The sequence below is a fragment of the Sturnira hondurensis genome, unplaced genomic scaffold (genome assembly GCF_014824575.4).
Source record: "Sturnira hondurensis isolate 20B ecotype Veracruz unplaced genomic scaffold, ASM1482457v3 Scaffold0021143, whole genome shotgun sequence".
In the NCBI taxonomy this organism is placed as follows: Eukaryota; Metazoa; Chordata; class Mammalia; order Chiroptera; family Phyllostomidae; genus Sturnira; species Sturnira hondurensis.
Window position 1 is genome coordinate 8,114,741 of NW_028093774.1, and position 19,361 is coordinate 8,134,101.

General features: G+C 57.5%; 1 protein-coding gene across 1 annotated transcript in view; it reads left to right on the plus strand.

Moving 5' to 3' along the window:
• Positions 1-19,361, plus strand: part of CCDC88C (coiled-coil and HOOK domain protein 88C) — a 109,328-nt gene that overhangs the window by 29,206 nt on the left and 60,761 nt on the right. Inside the window, exon 4 of the mRNA XM_037031126.1 lies at positions 14,005-14,074. Within this exon, the coding sequence (XP_036887021.1) occupies positions 14,005-14,074 (70 nt within the window). The remainder of the gene's footprint in view (positions 1-14,004; positions 14,075-19,361) is intronic.

Consider the following 19,361-nt stretch of genomic DNA (forward strand, 5'->3'; position numbering starts at 1 on the left):
CTCTGTCTTCTGATATCTTGAATCTTGGTTAATTAAGCCACTATTTTTGGGTCTTTGTTGCTCAGAGGTGACTGTAACCCTTGGGGATATATTGCATTAGCACCCTGGCCCCCATGTGAGATCCCTGACGATTGCCCCATGAGTCCTGGGGATTAAAAGGTCAGCCGGCTCTCAAATCAGCATCTGCACTCCAAGGAGCTGGCTGCTGTTGGGTCCTGTGCTCCACTTATCCACGAGTGACTTGGGCGGGTCACTTCACCCCCCCGAACTCCACTGATTCAGGGACTTAAGGACTGTGCCGGAGAACATGCCGGAGTCCAGCAGCCGAGATTGTCAGCTGTTGAATTCTGCGTGCCCCAGACTGTCAGTTCGTGAACTGCAGTCTTCACAGTGGACCCCGAGGTCAGGAGCTCTGCTACGGAGGCGTGGGCTCACCTCGCGGCGATAAGGCCTGCCCAGAGTGGCGGCGCCCCATCCCAGGAATGGACTCAGGGCCCCTGTGACACGCCGGTGCCTGTTGAGGGTGCCCTGCTCTGGCCTGCTGCTGCCAGCCCTCGGTGGGCACTGGGACCACTCTACCCTCTAGAGAAGCTCGGGGCCGACAGTGTGAGATGGGATGAGTTTGCTTTCTCGGGTGGGGGCGCTTTGTCCTGCCTCTGGGTTCTCTTGATATTTATCCTCCACTAGCCAAGAGCAGTGTCTTGGTGGGCCCTGGCAAGGGCCCCTCTCTGCAGAGGGGCAGGTGGTGGTGCCCGGGACAGCGAGCCGAGGAAGTGGGGCTCTCGTGGGCAGCAGCAGCCTGAGTGATCAGGGCAGTTCTGTACTATGCCCAGCACCCAGCCTCGTCTTCCTGGGGCGGGGTGGCCAAGGGACCACGGCGTGACTGTCGGCAGGGGAGGCCTTTCCTGCTTCTGCAGGCTGGGTGTCAGTGGGCGGTCTGCTGTGGACCGAGCCAGCCCTGCAGCTTGTCCCCTGCCACGGTCTTCCCTGGGTCCCTGGGTCTCTGCTAGGAGGACATACATCCTATCCTCCTGCGCCTTCCCTCCGCTCCTGGATGGGAGGCCGGGTTCACAGTGACTGGTGGCTGGCTTTCCAGAATTCCTCTCTCCTGGGCACCCACTCAGGAAAGGTTTGTTTAGAGCCCCCCCAACCTGACCAGGGCACCCCAGTTCCTGACTTGGAGCTCACTGGTCAGGGTGGCTGGTAAATGCCCGTTTCCACCCTGAGTCTGAGTTCCCGGAGGGCGGGGACCCTGTCTGCATTCATGCACCACCACATCACCAACTCCGAGTGCGCTCTCTGGAGCAGACCTGCTCGGCAGATGTGTGTCAAGTGAGGGAACAGACGAGTGAAAGAGTGTGTGAACGTGAGAGTGAAGCAGTTTAGGAGTGTGCGCAGCACAGGGAGCGTGGCTGAGGCCGAGGAGGCAGATGTAGAGAACCCCCCGGGAACAAGTGTGCTGGTGCCCTAAGAGAAGCACTTGGCCTTTTGAGAGTCAGGACACAAGGGATTGCTTGGGGCGGGAAACCTGCCACACTTCTTGCTGGCCTCTCCTTGGGCACCAGCCTGAGTGACCAGGGCAGCCTTTCCTGTCACTGCAGGGTCACGGACGTGCACACTGTGAACCCCCAGAGTGGACACGTGACCCATGGCCTGTTCTCACCATGTGCATCTTGGTTTGTTTTTCTGTAAAGGGCGCAGTACCGGCGCCGGCCCCACCACACACGAGAAGGTGCTGCACCAGAGTGGGGTGTTCTTCACACGTACATCTCCCGTGCTTAATAGAGCCTCACCCAGGAGGTGTTGAGTCAACGCACGTGCGTGCATCTTCTCTCTGTTTGGGGGCTAGGCTGGAAGAGTCCATGTGCACAGGGACTGGGTGGGGGCTGGCTGTCCTGCTCGGTTTGGGCTCAGGAGCAGCTGGTGCAGGCGCCTTTATTTTTCCAAAGGGCGGACTCTCAGCTGGCCCTGGGGGAAGTCTGAGCAGCTGGCCTGCCCAGTGACCAGGTGTCAGGGCGGGTCCGCATGCCTTCATTTTCCTGCCTCCTCCGCAGCTTTCTTTGATTCTGGTGGTCCTTACACCCACCTGACCCACGTTGAAGGAAAAGGGGGTGTTTTCTTAGTCCCCAGGTCAGAGCCATACGCAGTGGGGACACTGTCCTTTAGAAGTCACGGTCGAGCTGTTCACACAGCCAGCAAGTGCGCCAGTCCTGGGACGCGTGGCCCTTCATCTGCTCGTCTAACCGTGAGCCCCTCCCTGTGGCAGGCCCTGGGAGGGAGACAGTCCAAGTCCCCACCCTTGGGAGCCCACAGCCGGGTGAGAAGACTTAGAAAGCGAAGCTGGTTTAGCAGAGGAGGTCTCATAATTAGTGACAGAGAATAACTGGTCCCTTCCCCGCACCCCCTCCCCAGGGCTCGTCACTTGGGTTACAAAAGGGAGTGGCTCTGCGTCTTCATTCCTGGCTCAGACAGACATCACTAATCGATCGTGGCACTCTACCTCTGAGCCCAGACCTGGCTTCAGAATCCGTCCCCACCTGGCACTCCAGACAGCCACTACCAGTCACCTGTGCCTGGAGTGCAGACTTGACAACTCTTGATAACCTCTGGTGCTATGCTGAGTTGCTTATGTGAGGGCTCCTGGTGGCCCCCAAGGCCTCAGAGTGGGGCTCCGACCACAGGAGCTCACTGTAAGCACTTAGGGCTGTTGGAAGTGGCCTTCGAGGTCAGGCCTGGGCACCCAGCATCCTGCCGCGTAGGACCTCTGACAGCCTGTTTCAGCTACAGGACCTTCCCATCTGCCCTTCCCTCGGCCTGGAATTCTCTTACTCCGCATCTCACCTGGCTCACACCTCTCCTCTCCGCTGTTGGTTCACCTGCCAGTTACTTCAGCGGCAGCCCCCTTCAGACCACCTGCCTGTATTCGCTCTGCTTTCCCTCACTCTCCATCGTCCCGCCCCGCTTTATTTTTCTCCTCAGCACTGAATCCCTCCTGGCACACACATAGGACATTGTATATGCCTCTTCATGTCCCTCGCTTACTGCAGTATCTCCAGCGGTCAAAAACACTTCTTGGGCAGATGGATTTGCGCTGACAAATTGCAGGTGGACTGGAAGTACACATGCTGGTTAGAATTAAATGAGATAATGTACACAGTGTCTAAACCAGCCTCTGGCTCGTCAGGCATGCTGATTTATTATCCTTCCAAAGAAAGCATTCTTGACGCTCTGGAAGGGGAAGGGCCTGTCCACGGTCCTGAGGCATCTGTTCTCACCAGACCCTTCCTCCCTGGGGTCAGTTTCGCCAGCAGTTGGTGGTCATCTGCTGTGGGCAGCTCGTGCAGAGACCTGGGGGTGGGGAAGGGAGGGTTCAGAGGTGAACACACCACAGCGCCTATGTCCGAGACCCTGAGGTTCGCAGTCACCTTGACTGTGGGGTTCAGGGTGCCGGGGCTTGGGGGGCACAGATAAAGAAGTGATTATTTCCAACCAAGGGGTGCGGGTAGAGGAGGAGGTGGAAGGGAGTATGCAAGGTGGAGAGCGTTGCATTAGGTGTCGGGGGCACGTCAAGCCACCACAAGCCCCCGCCCGCCCCCCCGAGTGGCAGGCAGCTGCCTGGAAGCCGATACCATCTGTTGAGATGTTCACTTCCTGCTGTGATGTTAGTCATTAAAACTGGTCTGTCTTAACCTTCCTGCTCCCCGGTTTTCCGTGTGTCCTGAGTTGCCCTCCTGCAGTTTCCTGCATAGAATGAACTTGGTGATGGAAGAACCCTCCAGAGTGGCATGCTCTCTCAGCGGCGTCCAGTCATTTGTTGCGAACCCCCGTGATGAGAAGCAGCCAGTTCACAGAATTTGTTCACTAGTGCTGTCTGTTCAGTCTGCAGCTTTTGGGGGGATGTGGGGGGAGCTTTTTAAAGCAGGGGCTGGGGGGGTCAGTAATAGTTTCACCTTCACCCCTTATCCGCTGTGGAGGACTCACGGTTCCCCTGGCGTTCATATAGAACTTGACCTACTTTTTCTTCAGCCTTCATTGTTCTCCAAGGCACAGACTGTGTGGCTCTGCCCAAGGCTGGCATCATGCACCAGCCAGGCACAGACCTGCCCTGGCGTTCTCAGCACAGGACCCGCTCAGTCCCTCCTCCTGCCTGGTCGCAAGCCCTGAGCAAGCCCCAGAGAAGGAAAGGGGTTCGGGGTGAGCCCGGGCCGGTCGGATGCCGGTGTCCCTGAGAACCTCAGGGTGAGCCCTCGTGCCCAGGTAGCTAGTCATCGTCTTTGATGGGCCTCACTGCCTCGTCCCCGGAAGCCTCCTGCGTTTGAGCACCGCGGAGCTGTTCTAAGCTGGGGCCCTTGAAGCAGGAGGCAGGCTTGTGCGTTCTCGCTCGCCCAGCATGTCCAGGACAGCGACCTTTGGGACCACGTGCCCGGCGCTCTGCCTGGTCTCCTGTAGGCTAGCCGCGCTGCCCGCCCACTCAGCCACTGGAGACTGAGCACAGAAGTTGAAGCAGAGGCCCAGTGGCCACAGGCTGCCGGTGGGCCTGGACGGGGGACTCCATAGCGGGGGTTCTGGTTGCCCTTCGTCCTGGGACTGCAGAGCGGGGCGGGGGGTGGGACCCCAACACCTGTGTTGGGAGACGTAAGGAGGAGGAGTATCTTCTGCTTCCTTCGCCTATGTTGCCGCCATCACGACCTCCTGTACCTGTGTGCACGTACACACACACATGCCTACCTGGAGGGCACCTGCTTCTCTTTGTTCCCATATCAGCTCAGCCTTTCTGGATGAGTCCTATCCAGGTGCTTCCATTGCCCCCTGGCTCAGATGTCTCTCGCCGGCTTTGTTTGGGCATGGACTTGCCAGCAGGTCTGTCTGCTCCCAGGCTGGGGATTCCGCAAGGACAGGACCTGGCCTATGCACACACCCTGGACACCCTCACTGCTCCGGGTCAGCTTTGTTGAGTGTATCTGTCTATATTTCCTGGATTTGAGGATGGGGTCTTGTCTGCTTACACTACCCCCCACCCCCTCCAGCCAGCACACCATCTGCCATCCAGTTGGTGCCCAGGTAACACAGTGGTGTAAACAGGGAGTCAGTGGCTGCCTGCTGCTCTCCCTGCCCTGGGGAGATGGATTTGGGGGCTTGGCTGACTCAGGAGCCCTGTGCATTCCATCCTGTGACGCTCAGGCTGTGAGGGGGTGGGGGTGGGGCCGGGCCTCCCCACCTGCCTTTCCTGGCCCTCGCAGGTCCCTGCAGGGTGGGCAGGTCCCGGCAGGCTGCCACTGGCAGCTGGAGCTCCCCCCACACTCTGCACCCCTCCTGGCACGTTCCTTGGGACAAGGGGTGCTGGAGCTGTACTGTCAGGCAGCAAGTGCGGGTGCCAGGGTGGGTGAGTGGCACAGGCCCAGGGTGAGTGATGGGTAGGATGAGGGCGCCACAGTGGATGTCTCTATGCCACGTTACCCCCAGCCAGCCACTGGCCGAGACAGGAAGGCCCCACCTGTCCCACTGAGTGCTGTGCCTCTGGTCCAGAGCAGAAGGTGCTTGGGGAATTCGCTCCCCATCTGATGAGGGTGCAGGGGAGCGGTTTGGGTTCCACGAAGCTGGTGGTGTTGGTGGCTCTAACAGCCCGTGCAGCATGCTGGCCAGCCTGCTGTTGACCCCGTCTGGTGGGTGGGGCCAGCAGTTAAGCCCTGCAGCCTCGCTTGCTTGCCCATCAACAGGATTGTTGACTTTTCCAAGGAGCTGAAAGAAAGGGGCCTAGAGCTGCTGACTCAGAGTTGTGAGATTCCTCACCACAGTGAAATGGGGCTCCTCACATCAGCCTCGGCCCCAGACAGCTGCTGTTCTGAGTGGGGAAGAGAGGACAGGCCACCCCTCCCTCCCCATTCCTGGCCTGATCACCTCCGCCCTCCCTCGCCCTCCCCGGAAGAAGCCCCACCACAGGGCAGGCCTGTCTATAGGAGGCCGGGGTGCACTCTGTTGAACGAAGCGAGTCCCAGGAGACCTGGCGTCTAGGCCCAAATGCGGTGCTGTGCCCTCATGGTTTTCTTCTCTGGGCCTCAGTGTCCCTGATCTGCAGATGGTCTGTCTGGCTCTTCTGGTGCTGAAATGCCGATTCTCACCAACGCCGACTGTGGGCTGGGACCTGTGTGCACGGGTGGGGTGTGCATCCGCCTGCAGGTCCGTCTTGGCCCCAGGTGCCCGCCCCACCCTGCACCTGTGGCTGCTGCGCACATCACTGCACAAGTGTGTCCCAAAGCCCAGCTCTGGCCACTGACGACCAGGCTTGGGTTTACCCCTGGTAAGATGGCCCCTGAGATGCCATTTATGGGCCGCAGCAGTTCCAGAGCAGATGAAAGCAGCGCCTCACCCCTGCTTCCGGGGCTGCCCCCACCACCTCCCTGGTGCAGGCACTTCCTGGCACCAGATAAGGCGGCTGCACCCACAGAGCATCCCCAGGCGTCATACCAGCCCTGAAGGGAGGGCCGCAGGTGCTCGTGGGGACCCCTGAGGTGTCCTCCAGTCCCGTCCCTGTTGGGTTTCCCCTGGGTTCTTCCGGAATACATGGGTACTTCCTGTTTTCAGAGTTGGCAGCCCTGGATGAATACCTCCATAAAGGCGTCTGTGCTCCCCTGTGCCAGCCCCATGTCCCCTTTTCTAGCCCCCCTCTTCTGAAGGAGACGAACACCTTTTAGAGAGAGTCCTGGTCCCCTCACAGATGAGGGTGGCTCAGAGAGGGACGGCAACTTGCCTGAGGTCACACAGCAAGCAGCTTTGCCTTCACCTGGTGATGTTTGGGTTTCCATGTGCCCTTTCCCACAAGTCTCTTCCTCCATCAGCTTCAAGAAAACATTTGCTTTTCTTCCTGTAAACAAACAATGGGCTGGGCTTGTTTCTGTGAACACAGCCGTGAGGGCCGGTGGATGCAGATTCCCGAGGCAGGATTTGCTGCTGATGCGGTAACTGTGGATGGCCCGAGCTGGTGGCCTCACATCGCTGGGTCCTGAGGTGCCGTGTGGCCTAGTTAGGGGAGTCAGTGCTCCCGGGCTTGCGAGGCGCGAGCAGGTCTCGGGCTCTGGGGACCCCAGATTAATTGAGACAAGGTGGAACAGATGGCTTGAATCTATCAGCAGCTCTGTGTGACAGCCTCTTAACATGAGAGCACTTCATTACCCACTCATTTCGCCAGGGCCCCCTGCCCCGGTGCAGGCGGGAAGGAGGCGGAAACAAGAGCCCGTCCTGATGGAATTATGGGCGTGTGGCCTGTGGGCTGGGCTCTGAGGATAAATCATCAGGCTCACCGCTCCTCTCAGCAGCCAGATTAGAAAACTGCGCCTTTGGGGGAATATTCTAGAGAGTGGGCTTGTGGCGCTTAGTCTGGGGGTCAGGTCCCTGTTGTTCTTAGAGGGGGTGTGACACCGTGGGTGGGAGGCATGCTTGGTGGGGGGTGGGAGCAGCAGGCTGTCACTATCACGAGTCACTAGGGAAGCTGCGAGGCACATGGGCTGTGCACAGTGCCCTGGTCTGGCCATCGGGAGCTCAGTGTGATATGGGGGGACCGCGCCCTGGCCCAGAGCGTCCATCCCTGCCCCTGCTTTGGGTCCTGCTGTTACACCCCGTCACCAGCATCGTGCCACGGTTCCCTCAGATGGGAAATTGCAGCAGTCCTTGTTCTGACCACCTCACGTGAATGCTGGGCAGGGAACAGAGACAGGTCCCTCCCTGTGGTTGGGGGTGTTTGCCCAGGCCGTGTTGTCAGGCAGTTTTCATTTGGGCCGAGAAATTGAAGCGTGTTCAGGAGCCCTTCTTGGCCATTCGGGGTGGGAGGTGTGGAGCCATGCTAAGTGATGGCATGAGCGTACACCCCAGGCTGCGGGCAGGAGCCCTGACTGTGTGGGTCTCGCTGTGGGGTGCCCTGTGGGTGTCTCAGACTTCCGGAGCCCCAGGGGCATCTCCCCCTCCCTCTGGGCACGGGGACGGGGCTGGCACATGTGCGGGGCTGCGCCTGTTGCATTGTTTCTGCAGCTTAGCGATGGAAGATTGGCCTCGCTTTGCATCCTTGGCTCAGAAAACTGTCACGTTTGAGACTTTGCAGTTGGAAAGCGTGGTGTAGTCAAACCAGCATTGCAGATTCACTTGGAGGTGTTTCTAACTTGTTTGTTAGCATCGCCAGGCTGCCGGATCTTCAGGTACGTACATGGTGGCCGGCTCCGCCAGGTTTCAGGGCACATGAGGGAACAGCGTAGCCGTGCTGGTCCTGGGGCAGAAGCGCTTGTGTCCCTCCATAGTGTGAGAGAGAGAGAGAGAACACCTTTCCCAAAAGGACATTTGTTTTCAAAAACTTAATACAAATTTTGAGGGATATTTCTGGTCAGTCTAATTTTGTCCACTGTCACTCTTAGCAGCTTTTTGCTGCGTCTGAGTGGGAACGTGTGAAAGTGCCACCGAAGTGGGCAGGTAAGCATTAGGAGTTGAGGAGAAAGGAAAGCAACGTGATAAGGGACTTCAAGGGTGGCTGCATGGAGGAGGTGGCATTCTTGCTGAGCGGTGGGAGGAGAGTAGGGTTCTGGCTGGGGGTGATCGGGGCTGGGGATGTGTGAGGAAGAGAGGATCCAGCACCCGTTGGAAACGCGGGGTGTGGAGAGGACAGTGTAGTGTAAGCAAAGGCTCGACTTGCTGGCCACGCCTAACGGAGCATCTCCCAGCTCTCTCCTTTACCTGGGGGACTCCTGAGCATTCTCCCCAGCCCAGCTCAGAAGCTGCCTCCTCTGGGCTGTCCTCCTGGACTTGCCCGGGCAGAGTTTGGTGGTATTCCTTGTGCTGCGCTGCTCTGACACCCGTCCTTTTGTGCAAGGATTGTCGATCTGTCCACCTGCCCGCCCGCCCAGCCAGGCTGAGTGCTCAGCTCACAGCGTGATACTGAGTGAGTGCCGGGTACACACTCAAAGCTGACATCAGTGGTTCTGAATTTCAGTAGTGATTCCGAGAACAGGCAGAGAGTCTTTGTGTTTCTGTGGGTGTGGGGGAGGCTCCTTCTGTTGTCTGGACCATCTTGATCACCTTGGCAACTGTGAACATCCTCTTCCCTCTGGACGTCTCTGCTAGGCATTTGTCTTCACGTTTCTGAAATTTCCCTCTCATTAGCAGCTCCTACTCAAGCCCCCCATTCTGTGCACCTAAACTCTGGCCTTTGGCAACATTTATTTTTGCTTCTCAAGAAAATGTTGACACACAAAGTGCAGGTTTATTTAGGGGGAGAAAAAGATGTCTTCCTGTTCCTTTATGAAACCATTGTTCTTAATGCAACAACCCCAGTGTTTGGGGTGGAAACAAGACGACCTTCGCTATGTGTGTACTCGCGCACCCAAGTGGGTGCACCTGCAGCCTTTCCAGGGTCTGGCATTTCTTCCAATAGCAGAGGAAAGGACCTTTATGTTCCAGCAGGCCCAGAGGTCACTGTGCACCCTGGCAGGACTGGAGGCCTTTTCAGGGAGGCCTCCGCATTGCCCCAGGCGGTGGGTGGCACTCCTCGTCTTCATGTGGCTGGTGCTCTGAGAGCCCAGGCCATCCCTGCCCCCTCTTCCCGCCCCCTACCTCCTGCCATAGCCCCCAGTGCAGGGCTTAGGGCCACCAGCCAGCCAGCCAGCCCCACACCTGCTGGCCAGGCCACCTGGGTTCTCCTGGCTGCGCCTCTTCCCAGCTGACAGGAGCTTTGCATTTCCCAGTGGGAGATGCCTGAGGGCCCTTTGATTGGGGAGGGGGGCCCTATGTTGTTGTTTTTTTCTTTAACGGTAATCCATATCATTTTTCATCTCAGATATATTGTGAATTGTCTCCTAAGAAAAGATTTTTTTTTGCTGCCATGTTCACAGCCCGTATCCAGTGAATGCTGCCCTGACTATGCACTTTCCGTGTGGGCTGCGTGCCACTGAAGTACAGTGTTTTCATTTAAGGTGATGTGGCCGCGTTACAGGCCTTTAGAAAGTGTTGGGAAACTAGCTCTTGTCCCGATCACTCCCGTAAAGAGAGGTCTGTCATTTTGGTATCATCCCTTTTTTTAACCTGTCATAAATTGCTGTATGTGCAATTAAGTATCCTTGAATTCTTTCAAGCGTTTTTTTGTTGTTGTTGTTGTTGTTGTTTTTTGCCACCTTCCCACCCAAAACGAGTGGCTGGGTCTTCCTCACCTAGCAATTCCCCAGGATAGGTGTGGAACAGGAATAGTCCTTCCTGTCTCTAGCCGAGCTCAATCACCTGGGCAGCCTGGATGGGGGCACCTCCCACCTGGATGGGGGCACCTCCCTGACAGGCGCAAGTACACCTGCGCCTGTCAGGGGACGATTCTGGTAGGAAGGGAGGTGGGTCTTCCATCCATCTGCCTTCCTGCTTCTGGCCTTAGAGCTCCTCTCCACTGGTGACCTCTGAGCACCAGTGCCACGGGCATTGAGATGGGCCACCCTGCACTCCCCACGTCACCCTCACTGCCTCCAGAGGATTCAGGTCAGGAAGCTGGGAAGCTGACGGTGGCCTACCAGCTGGGCTTGTTGACACTCTGTGCAGATGCAGATGGAGCCCCCGAGACCCTCTAGCTGGGGTGATAGGCGCTTCCTGGAGAGTGTCCTGGCCTATCCAATCCCTCCCGACACGTGCGAGCTTTGGCGTTACTCATGACAGCCCCAGGAGAGACTTGGGCATTGATAAGATCTTTGATTTAGATTTGTGGCCTGGGTGGTGTGCATTACAGACACTTTCCAGCACCCTGCTGCTGAGAATCCACATACACCCACCCTCCCCTGATCCATTTTGGTGACTTGTCCTTTAGTTTGTTTAAAGCATTTACCAGCAGGATCCTTCCAGAATGCTGTTAGCGCAGTTTCATTCATGAACAGGAGAACCTGGTGTGTTCCCAGCCGCTTGGATTAGGATCTGAAAGCAAACTTCGTACAAAGTCCCCCGTAGACCACAGACTTTACTGCCCCCGCCTGCCCTCCCCACCGCCCTTTGTTTCGGGGGTCTCTAGGAGGGCCCACCTTCAAGGCTGACACCTCTCCTGCCCGTGTCAGGCCACAAGGATCGAGGGACAGGACAGGCTGCATCGAGGCTTGTGTGCACCCTTGTCCCTGCCTGCAGATGGGACAGTGGCCTTTGTGGAGGCTGGGTGGCACCAGGAGGTGCTGGATTTGGGGAGTATTCCAGCATACCACTGGGTTCAAACTCTCTGGTCTCGCTTAGTGCCCCCATCCCACACAGCCAGCCAGGGTGTGACCAGGTGCTGGCTGAGCTGGCCAGTGTGAGCTGCGGCCTCCACAGAGGCCTTCTGTTCTGAGTGCCAGGAGGGAGGGTCCACTTGTCAGCAAGCTCCTCACGTCCCCACTGGGTAGATGGATGGCCTGGCTTGTTGCCCTGGGGCCCTGCAACCCTGAGGGGATGCGTTTGCTAGACTTTCCTTGGGGACTGACACCACCAAGTCCTCTGGGCACTGGTGTTGGGGTGTGTGGCAGCTGCTAGCCAGGTGTGGCTGTGAAGCTCTCTCGATGTGGCTAGTGTGGCTGAGGAATTTCTAATTTAAATTTAAAAAGCCATGCTCGATTCAGCTCTTGGGAAGCTTTTCGGTGTGTTTGGAACCACTTGGGTGCGTGAAGCGGCGTTTCCAGACCGAGTGTTTGCAAGGAAGACGGCACTGGCCTGAGATGTGCTCTGCGTGCAAACCACACGCCGGGTTGCAAAGACTCGGCGTGGGAAAAATGTGACGTATTCATGACTTCGTGTCAATGGCGTGAGATGGTGGCCCTCTGGGAACGTTGGCTTCATTAAAGTATATTGTTAGCACATTTTCACCTGTTCCTCTTTACTTTTTTGAAGGTAGCTACTGGAATGTTTGAAGTGAATGTGTGTCTCTCACTGTGCTTTTGCTGTGGTCAACACTCACACCTCTGAGCCTCTTCTGCTGGAAGTGTGCCTGGTGGCCCTTTGGGGGGGGGGGGACCTTAGTCACTCTTGAGCGTTTGTGGCCACAGGATCAGGTCTTGTGAGACCCAGGGTGTTTGGAGAGGAACAGATTTTCTAAAAACCCACAAAACATTGTTCATTCCTAAAACATCACTTTTCTAAAACAATTTAATTTTACTTTTATTGTTTGTGTTGTAAATCATCACACGTAATTGCATAAGTGACACATACTTCATGAGGAAAATGCGCACGTTTGTTCAGCTAGTGGAACCTGTTGGGCGCTCGTGTGTTTTATAGCGCCGTTGCCAGCAGCCGTCCGCTTGAATCTGCGTCGGCACGGAGGCGCCTCTGGGCCTCCTCCATCGGTGTGTGCCTTACTGGAGCGCGGCAGTCCCCATGCTGCTTCCCACGCAGTGTGACGGCAATAGCAGAGGGGAGCCAGCCAATGCTCCCAAAGGGACTGCAGGTGGTAGGCAGGGAGAACGAGTGAATCTTCTGGAAATTGGGCCGAGCACTAGACGGGTGCCTAGAGGCGGGGTAGAGACTCCAGGACTCGAGGCTCAGCGGCTGGGAGTCCCTCCTTGTGCCCGATGAGCCGCTGGAAAGCGGACTCTGGCGATGCCACTCTAGGTGCCTTTGTCCCTGGGCCGGACGGTGGAACCCTTTGGTGAACGTTCACTGGAGACAGTTTCTCGTGCTAAGTCTTCCCAAGGCTTGAAGGAGGGATGAGGCTCTCACCCAGCTCAGGCTCCTGTCCAACTGTGACGTGTTCAAGAAAACAGCCGTTTCCGATGTGCTGACCTAGGACCCCAGCTGGTAAAGAAAAACGTGTTCCAACACTGAGTGGAGAGAGGCCCGATGTGTTGGGAGTGGGGTACACCTCTGGTTTAGTGCCCCCCCTCCCCCATTCCTCTCTCCTGGTGTGGGCAGGAGCCACAGAAAGATGGTAAGAAGGGAAGATAAAGGCGTCGCATATGGGAGGGTGCTGGCATCTTCCAGCCCGCTCACCCTGGCCACCTCTGTCCTCTGATGATTCAGAGCGAGTTCTGGGGGCTTCCACTGTGCCCTGTGGGATTAGCCAACTGCGTGATCGCCCCCCCCCCCCCCGCACCTTTTCTTTATCAGTGCAAGCCAGCAGGATGCTGAATGCAGAGACCTCCCGAGTTACGCAATAGAGTGACTCCTGAAATAAGTTGGAAACATTTTTTAAAAGGTGTAAGAAGAGCTCTATTGGTGAAGAATTTCTATAGTGACCACTTCTGTAAGACCTCAGAAAACCCGTGAAACCTACGCCTTCACTTGTCCTCTGTGAAAGTAGACTTTTATCCTCTGATCTGTGAAAAAGCGCAGCCCATCTGGACCGGGAAGACGCCCTGCCCTGGCCATGCTCCAGGAAGCGCCACGGCGGCTCAGTGCGCGCTGGCACGCTCCGAGGAGAGCTTGTCAAAGACGCGTAGACAGGGGGCTTGACTGATGGCCGGTGCCTGGGCCTCCTTTCAGAGACCCTCAGTGTGAAGGCCACAAGGCAGCTCGTTTCCCATGCCGCCTCTACAGCGTGTGCAGATTAGCTGTGATTTATCCTTCGTCCAGGGAAGTCATGGCCGTGAGAGGCAGCTCCTTGCTTATGACTTGCTCCGGAGACTGTGCAGCCACCAGCAGCCTCCGAGTCATCAGGTGACAGCCACCCAGCGGCCTCTCTTCCATTCTCACTCTGCGTTGTTAATGGCCCGAGCAAACCACCCCATAGAAATAAGCCCTTAAAAAGGAACCCACACCCAGCCCTGCGGTCCTGGCATGTAACCTGTCTTCTTTCTCCCCAAGTCTCTTTGCACACGCAGACATGGCTTGTGCGTGGTGGCGATGGAGGCAGAAGGACAATTAGCTTCGACCTTTCACGCCTATTTACAGCCTAACTAGTCCTTCCTGTCATGTAGTGTGTTCGTGGGGACCGTGGAATGGCTGCACGCTCATCCGGTGACTTTGTGAACTCATTTTCTTGATTGTGCCCTACTTCCACTTCCTCTTCCTAACGGTGTCTTCTCCCCTTTGTTTCTGTAGGAGGTTCTCCAGCAGCTGATCGTAATGAATTTGCCCAATGTCTTGATGATTGGCAAAGACCCGCTGTCTGGTGAGTGAAAGCCGCCCGCCCTGTGGGTGCTTGGCCGGGGCTGCTGGCTCTGGGCAGCTGTCAGTCTCCGAGCTCCGGCTGCCAGCGTGGAGCCGGCACAGGGAAAACAGGGGATCATCTTGGTGAGATTTTTAAGGGGCGGTTTCTCACCCAGAGGCACGGAGCCAGGAGCACGTGCCTTCCCTAAGAACAAACCCTTGAATCTCCACAGAGGTGGGCCAGCCCACTGCCCCCGTGGGCTGAGGGGGAGCCGCACGGTGGCCTCTTCGGGGTCTCTCCTCCTCGGAGAAGGTGGTGCCGGTGGTGCCGTTGTGGGGCGGGGGTCTTTTAGTAAGAAAGCAAGAATCTTTTGAGGGAACTCTTCTCCCTCGTCTGTAGGGACCCTGGGATACTTCGTCCGGTCCCTGGGGGTTGTCACCAGGATGTCTGTCCTGCCGCGTCTTTCACATCTCCCACTGCACCCCGAGGCCCACAAGGGCAAGGGTGCCAAGTCCTAGCCTCGGACACTTGTGACTTTGAAAGACCGAGTGAAATGTGCTCCTGCACGTCTCGCAGAAAGTTGGAGCTTCATTCAGCCCTGTCAGTTGGCTCCTTGGGGAAGTTCAACAGCGGGTGGGTTTGCTCCCTGCCACACCCGGGCGTCTGCCTGCACCCATGGCCCCCAGGGACAGATGGCTGGCTGGCAGGGACTTCCTCTGCTCCAAGGGAGACCTTGCTAGTGTTTTGGAACCCCAGTTCTGGGGCCCCCTGGAATAGGTCAAGGAATGCGGGAAGGGGTGGCCACATGAGAAGCTTTTACAGGAGGAGCTAAGCTTACCTCCCTTGCCATCTCCTCACCATGCCGTCACTGGGCCTCGCCATGCTTGCTCCTCCTGGCCATGTGACAGAAGCTAAAGTTGTCACGAGATGGGGGTCGGAGGTGGGGAGCGCACCAAGCGGCCGGCCAAGGACATTACTCACAGAGGGAGCTCCTGTTCAGCGTCGCATCCCCGAGTGCCGGCTAGCTGGCGTGTCTGCCTTTTCCCCATGTCAGGCAACAGGAAGAGGCATCCGTGGCCTCCATGAGTCCTCACATGGCCGGCCCATGGGTGCGTGCACCCTTGCACGTCAGCTTTTCGGAGTTCGTCCTGGCCGTGCAAAGCCTTCCGATCCACGTGTTACTAGTGGGGAGCCTTTGGTTTGTCTTTGGGCCGTCTGTTTTCTGGCTTTATCTCATGGTTCCCCCAGATAGAACGTACCAGACGCGCCACAGCCCTGGGCCCCAGGGACAGCCAGGACTCTCGTGGTTTCTGTAGTAACTTCAGCAAGTCGGGGAGGGGGCTCTGCTTTGCTGAGCAGAACTCTGTTGACTCTCCAATTTATTTGGGGGGCACTGGGATTAAGGGGAGAGAGGTTGCTGGTTCGAGCTTACCTCTGCTCTTCCACCCATCCTGGGGAGAGCTGTGCAAGGCCAGGGAACAGGGGACGGGGACACTCAACCTCCTGAGCCCGTGGTGAACCCACCATGTGACAGACATCGCACATGCACGGAAAAGTGGGAATGAGCTCTGGCCGGTGTGGCTCGGTTGGTGTGTCGGCCCATACATTGGAAGGTCAGTGGTTTGATTCCTGGTCAGGACACATACTTAGGTTGCAGATTCGGTCCCTGGGCGGGGCCTGTGCAGGAGGCAACTAACAGATTTTTTTTTCTCTCACATCAATATTTCTGGCTCTTTCTCCCTTCCCCTTTCTCTAAAAATCAGTGAACATGTCCTCAAATGAGAATTAAGAAAGATGTATTTTTTAAGTGGAAGTGAAAATGTGCTTGGGGACATCAGAGGTGAGAAAGCAGAGGTTCACAGAGTGTAAGTGATAAGCCCGTGGTCACTCGGTCCCTGAGCAGAGGTGCTGCCTGGGGCCCTGCTCCACCCAACCCCCCGACCCCCACACGGGCACGGCCTGTGGGGCTGAATGTTGGTGACTGCCAGTGTGCAGCCGGTCTGACTGACAAGACAAGCAGGGGGCACAGTGGGCGCCGTGCAGCCTAGTACTGAGCTTGTCCTCTCCTGCCCTTGCCGCTCTGCTCCTCATCACACCTCATGGCTTGGCTGCGCTCCTGGCGATGCCCGTGGTTCCCTGTCCCCATTAGGGCCCGTCCTTCCTGCTGCCCTTCGGGGACCTTGATCCACTGGGCACCTCTGCACACCAGCTCTCCCCTCAGCAGGGCTCTGTCCCTGCCTCCGTGTGAGCGACCCAGGGCGTAGGAATGGTCCGCGTGCAGAGGACTCGGTCCCCACTGGGCTCTGGCGCTCACCACCGTCCAGTGTTGGAACAGTATTGGGAGGCTGATTTGAAGCTGTGATGGGTGAACAGCGTGCCCCTGGTACCCGGCATCGCACAGAATTGGTAGATGTCCATCCAAGAGGTCAGCTCCAGCTCCGAGGAAGTCGGAGATGGGGCGGGAGTGCTGGGGAAGGACGGGAATCCCACCCGTGCAGCGGGCTCAGAGGGGGAGGGGCTGCCTCACCCTGTGTCAGGACCAGAGGGCTCTAAGTGGACAGACAGATGCACACAGGTTTGGGCAGGGGTCCTGGGTGTAGGGCCTCCCAGACCAGAGAGGCTGCCGGGTCCACCAGCAAGAAGCTGCAAACCGAGTGCCCGGGGGGAGGGACATGGTTAAGGAACAGTTTTCTGTTTTCGGTTTTAAAAATAGACGTGTGAAGCATTTGGGGCTGCTTTGTAAATAAAAAACAAAGTTGGTTTCTTTCTGTGGGGGCTGCCTGTGCAGTAACTCTGTCGCCTGCGTCTCAGCAGCCCGCCTGTGCCCTTTCTGGCCGGTGGTGACGGCATCCTGGGATTTGCAACACAGACTGTCCCACAGTTTGGGGGTATTTTTTGGTTTGGGGGCAAAAACAATGGAGTCAGGTGCCGGGAGCAGGACACCTCCCAGCAGAGCATCTAATCGCCGCCCACCACCCCCCCCCCGGCTACACACAGGGACCCTGGGAGCTCCTGAGACGCCTAGCTTTGCCCCCTCCCTCTGATCTAAAGAGGGAGACGTCCCAGCTCACGCGCCCCATGCACCCATAGGACAAAAGGACGTCCTCTCTTTCTCTGCCCTGGGATTTGAGGACAGCTCAGCAAATATGGACGAGAAACCCCCTCATACGCTTCAGACGGCTTTCAAGATCCGTCCTCCGTGTGTGCCCCCCTTGGCTCCAAATCCTCATTCTATTCTTTCCTGTTTGGGGCCTCAGATTGGTGCTCTGGATTTCCTCTGCGATTCGGCTCTCTCAGCTGGACGCCCGTCCCTGGGGAAGCGCCTACAGCGTCATCACTGTAGACCCCACTTCTTGGAGCCTGGGTTCCTGCAGGACCCTGCTCTGCACCCCTCCGTCACTCACGTACGGTGACACTCGGCAGGAAAGCCTTTTCCTTGGCAGCTGGTCTGTGTCCAGGCTCCCAGCCTGGGCGTCGTAGGGTGTCCTTTGTGTTTCACTGGCCAGCTCTTACCACCTCCTCTCACCCCACGCCTGTTCCTTCAGGGAGGTGGCTTGGCTCGGCTTTCAGAACACCTGAGCTGTCCTCCCACCCTGCCCCGCTGCCGCTCTGCCACCTGGTTCCAGCCGCTGCCGCCTTTCACCTGGCTGCTCCCGGGAGTAGCCTCCTGACCTTCTGCCCACCCTGCCCCTGCCGCCCGTTCTCAGTGCCGCAGCCAGAGCAGGGCCCTCTGAGGAGGCTACTCAGATTGCACCCCTTTTCTGCCCGCCCTTCAGCACTGGGGCCTGTGTACTGGCCGTTCCCCTGCCTGGAGTGCTTTTCCCTCGGACACTCACAGGAACAGCTCCTTTCCCGTGCAGCTGCCCACCGACCTGCCTGTTCACAGCTACAGCCTCTCCCGTAGGGCTTGCAGCCCTCCTGCCCGCTCTGCCTTTCCTTTTTCATAGCATTTATCGCCTCTATCATTTACTTACCTTTTCCAGGTCTGTTTCCTTGCTTGTATTGCCTCCTCTCGATGTAATCTTTCCCCAGGGCATGGACTTTTGGAAGTTTGTTGTTGTTATTGTTGTATTTTCCAAGTGTCTCGATCAGGGTCTGGCACAGGGTAGCCGCTCAATGAGTAGAGCCTAAGAGCTGGAGACCCTCCTCCGCCCATGCCCCCCCTCCTGAGAGCTGGTGCTCCTACCAGTGGGAGCCACATGCTCTCAACAGAGGCAGAGGTCAGGTGTCAGGGGTGATGGTCAGGTGAGAGTCACTCTCCGCCCAACACCAAGGCGGCAGAAAGCTGCCCTCCCTGCCCCATCTCACCAGCCGTGCGTCCCTTAAGTGTTTGCGTGGCTCATCAGAACCACTCTTCCACAAGAAGCCGTGTGGGAACCACAAGATGACGATGTCTGCGCCATCTGTGACCTGAGGGCGGTGAGACCCCATTTCTCAGCGTCCAGGCCTGTCCCTGGGCCACACGCACACATAGCACTGGATCGTGGGACAGGAAGCCAGCACAGTCGTTTCTGTGGTGAGCCGGAGGGCCGTCACACTGGAAGAGAGCGTTGCTGTCTTCCACGGCTCGTGTGTAATTGCGGGAGTGCTTCTCAGGCTTGGAAATTGCCGGTCCCACCTGAGCTATTTGGAATGGAAGGGAGGAGTCATGGAGGTGCGGGACCCCGCCCACAGAGGGGAGGGGACTCATTCAGAGGCACACAGCACAGTGGTCCCACAGGTAAACCTTGTTCTTACTAGTGTAAACTGGGTAGACTGTTACACATGGGGACGATCAGCTACTGGTCCCAAGCAGGGGGACCTGCCACTGCCATTGTTCAGCCCGGTCTCTTGCATTCTGAATGTCAGGCAAGATTCCTGAGGCCACAGAGGGGCTGGCCCTTAGTCACACCCTGCAGGGTCCCGTCTGTGAATGCTCCTGGGAGTTCCATTAACTGCTGTTCAGTGGCCTGGCCTTCGGTCCTCCACTCTCTCCCTCCTAAAGCAGTCACAGAGGGGCTTCCAGGGGCAGAGAGAGCACCATGCAGAGTCAGAGCCTTCTGTGTCCACAGAGGCTGTGAGTGTCCTCCCTTCGCAGCTCGGTGCAGGCCACTGTTCGGTCTGTAGAAACCAGAGGGCCAGTTGCTGGCCCTCCCAGTGGGAGACCGAAGGCCCTCGTGCCCTTCCTTTTCAGAGCAGGCCTCCCGGACAGAGTCTCAAAAAGGAGCTCAGCACAAGCTTGTTCTCTAGCTTTCGTTGTCCACCTTGCTGGGGTCCCAGAGACGAGTTGGCTGTCTCTGCTCAGAAAGTGCCTGGGCGGCACTGGGGC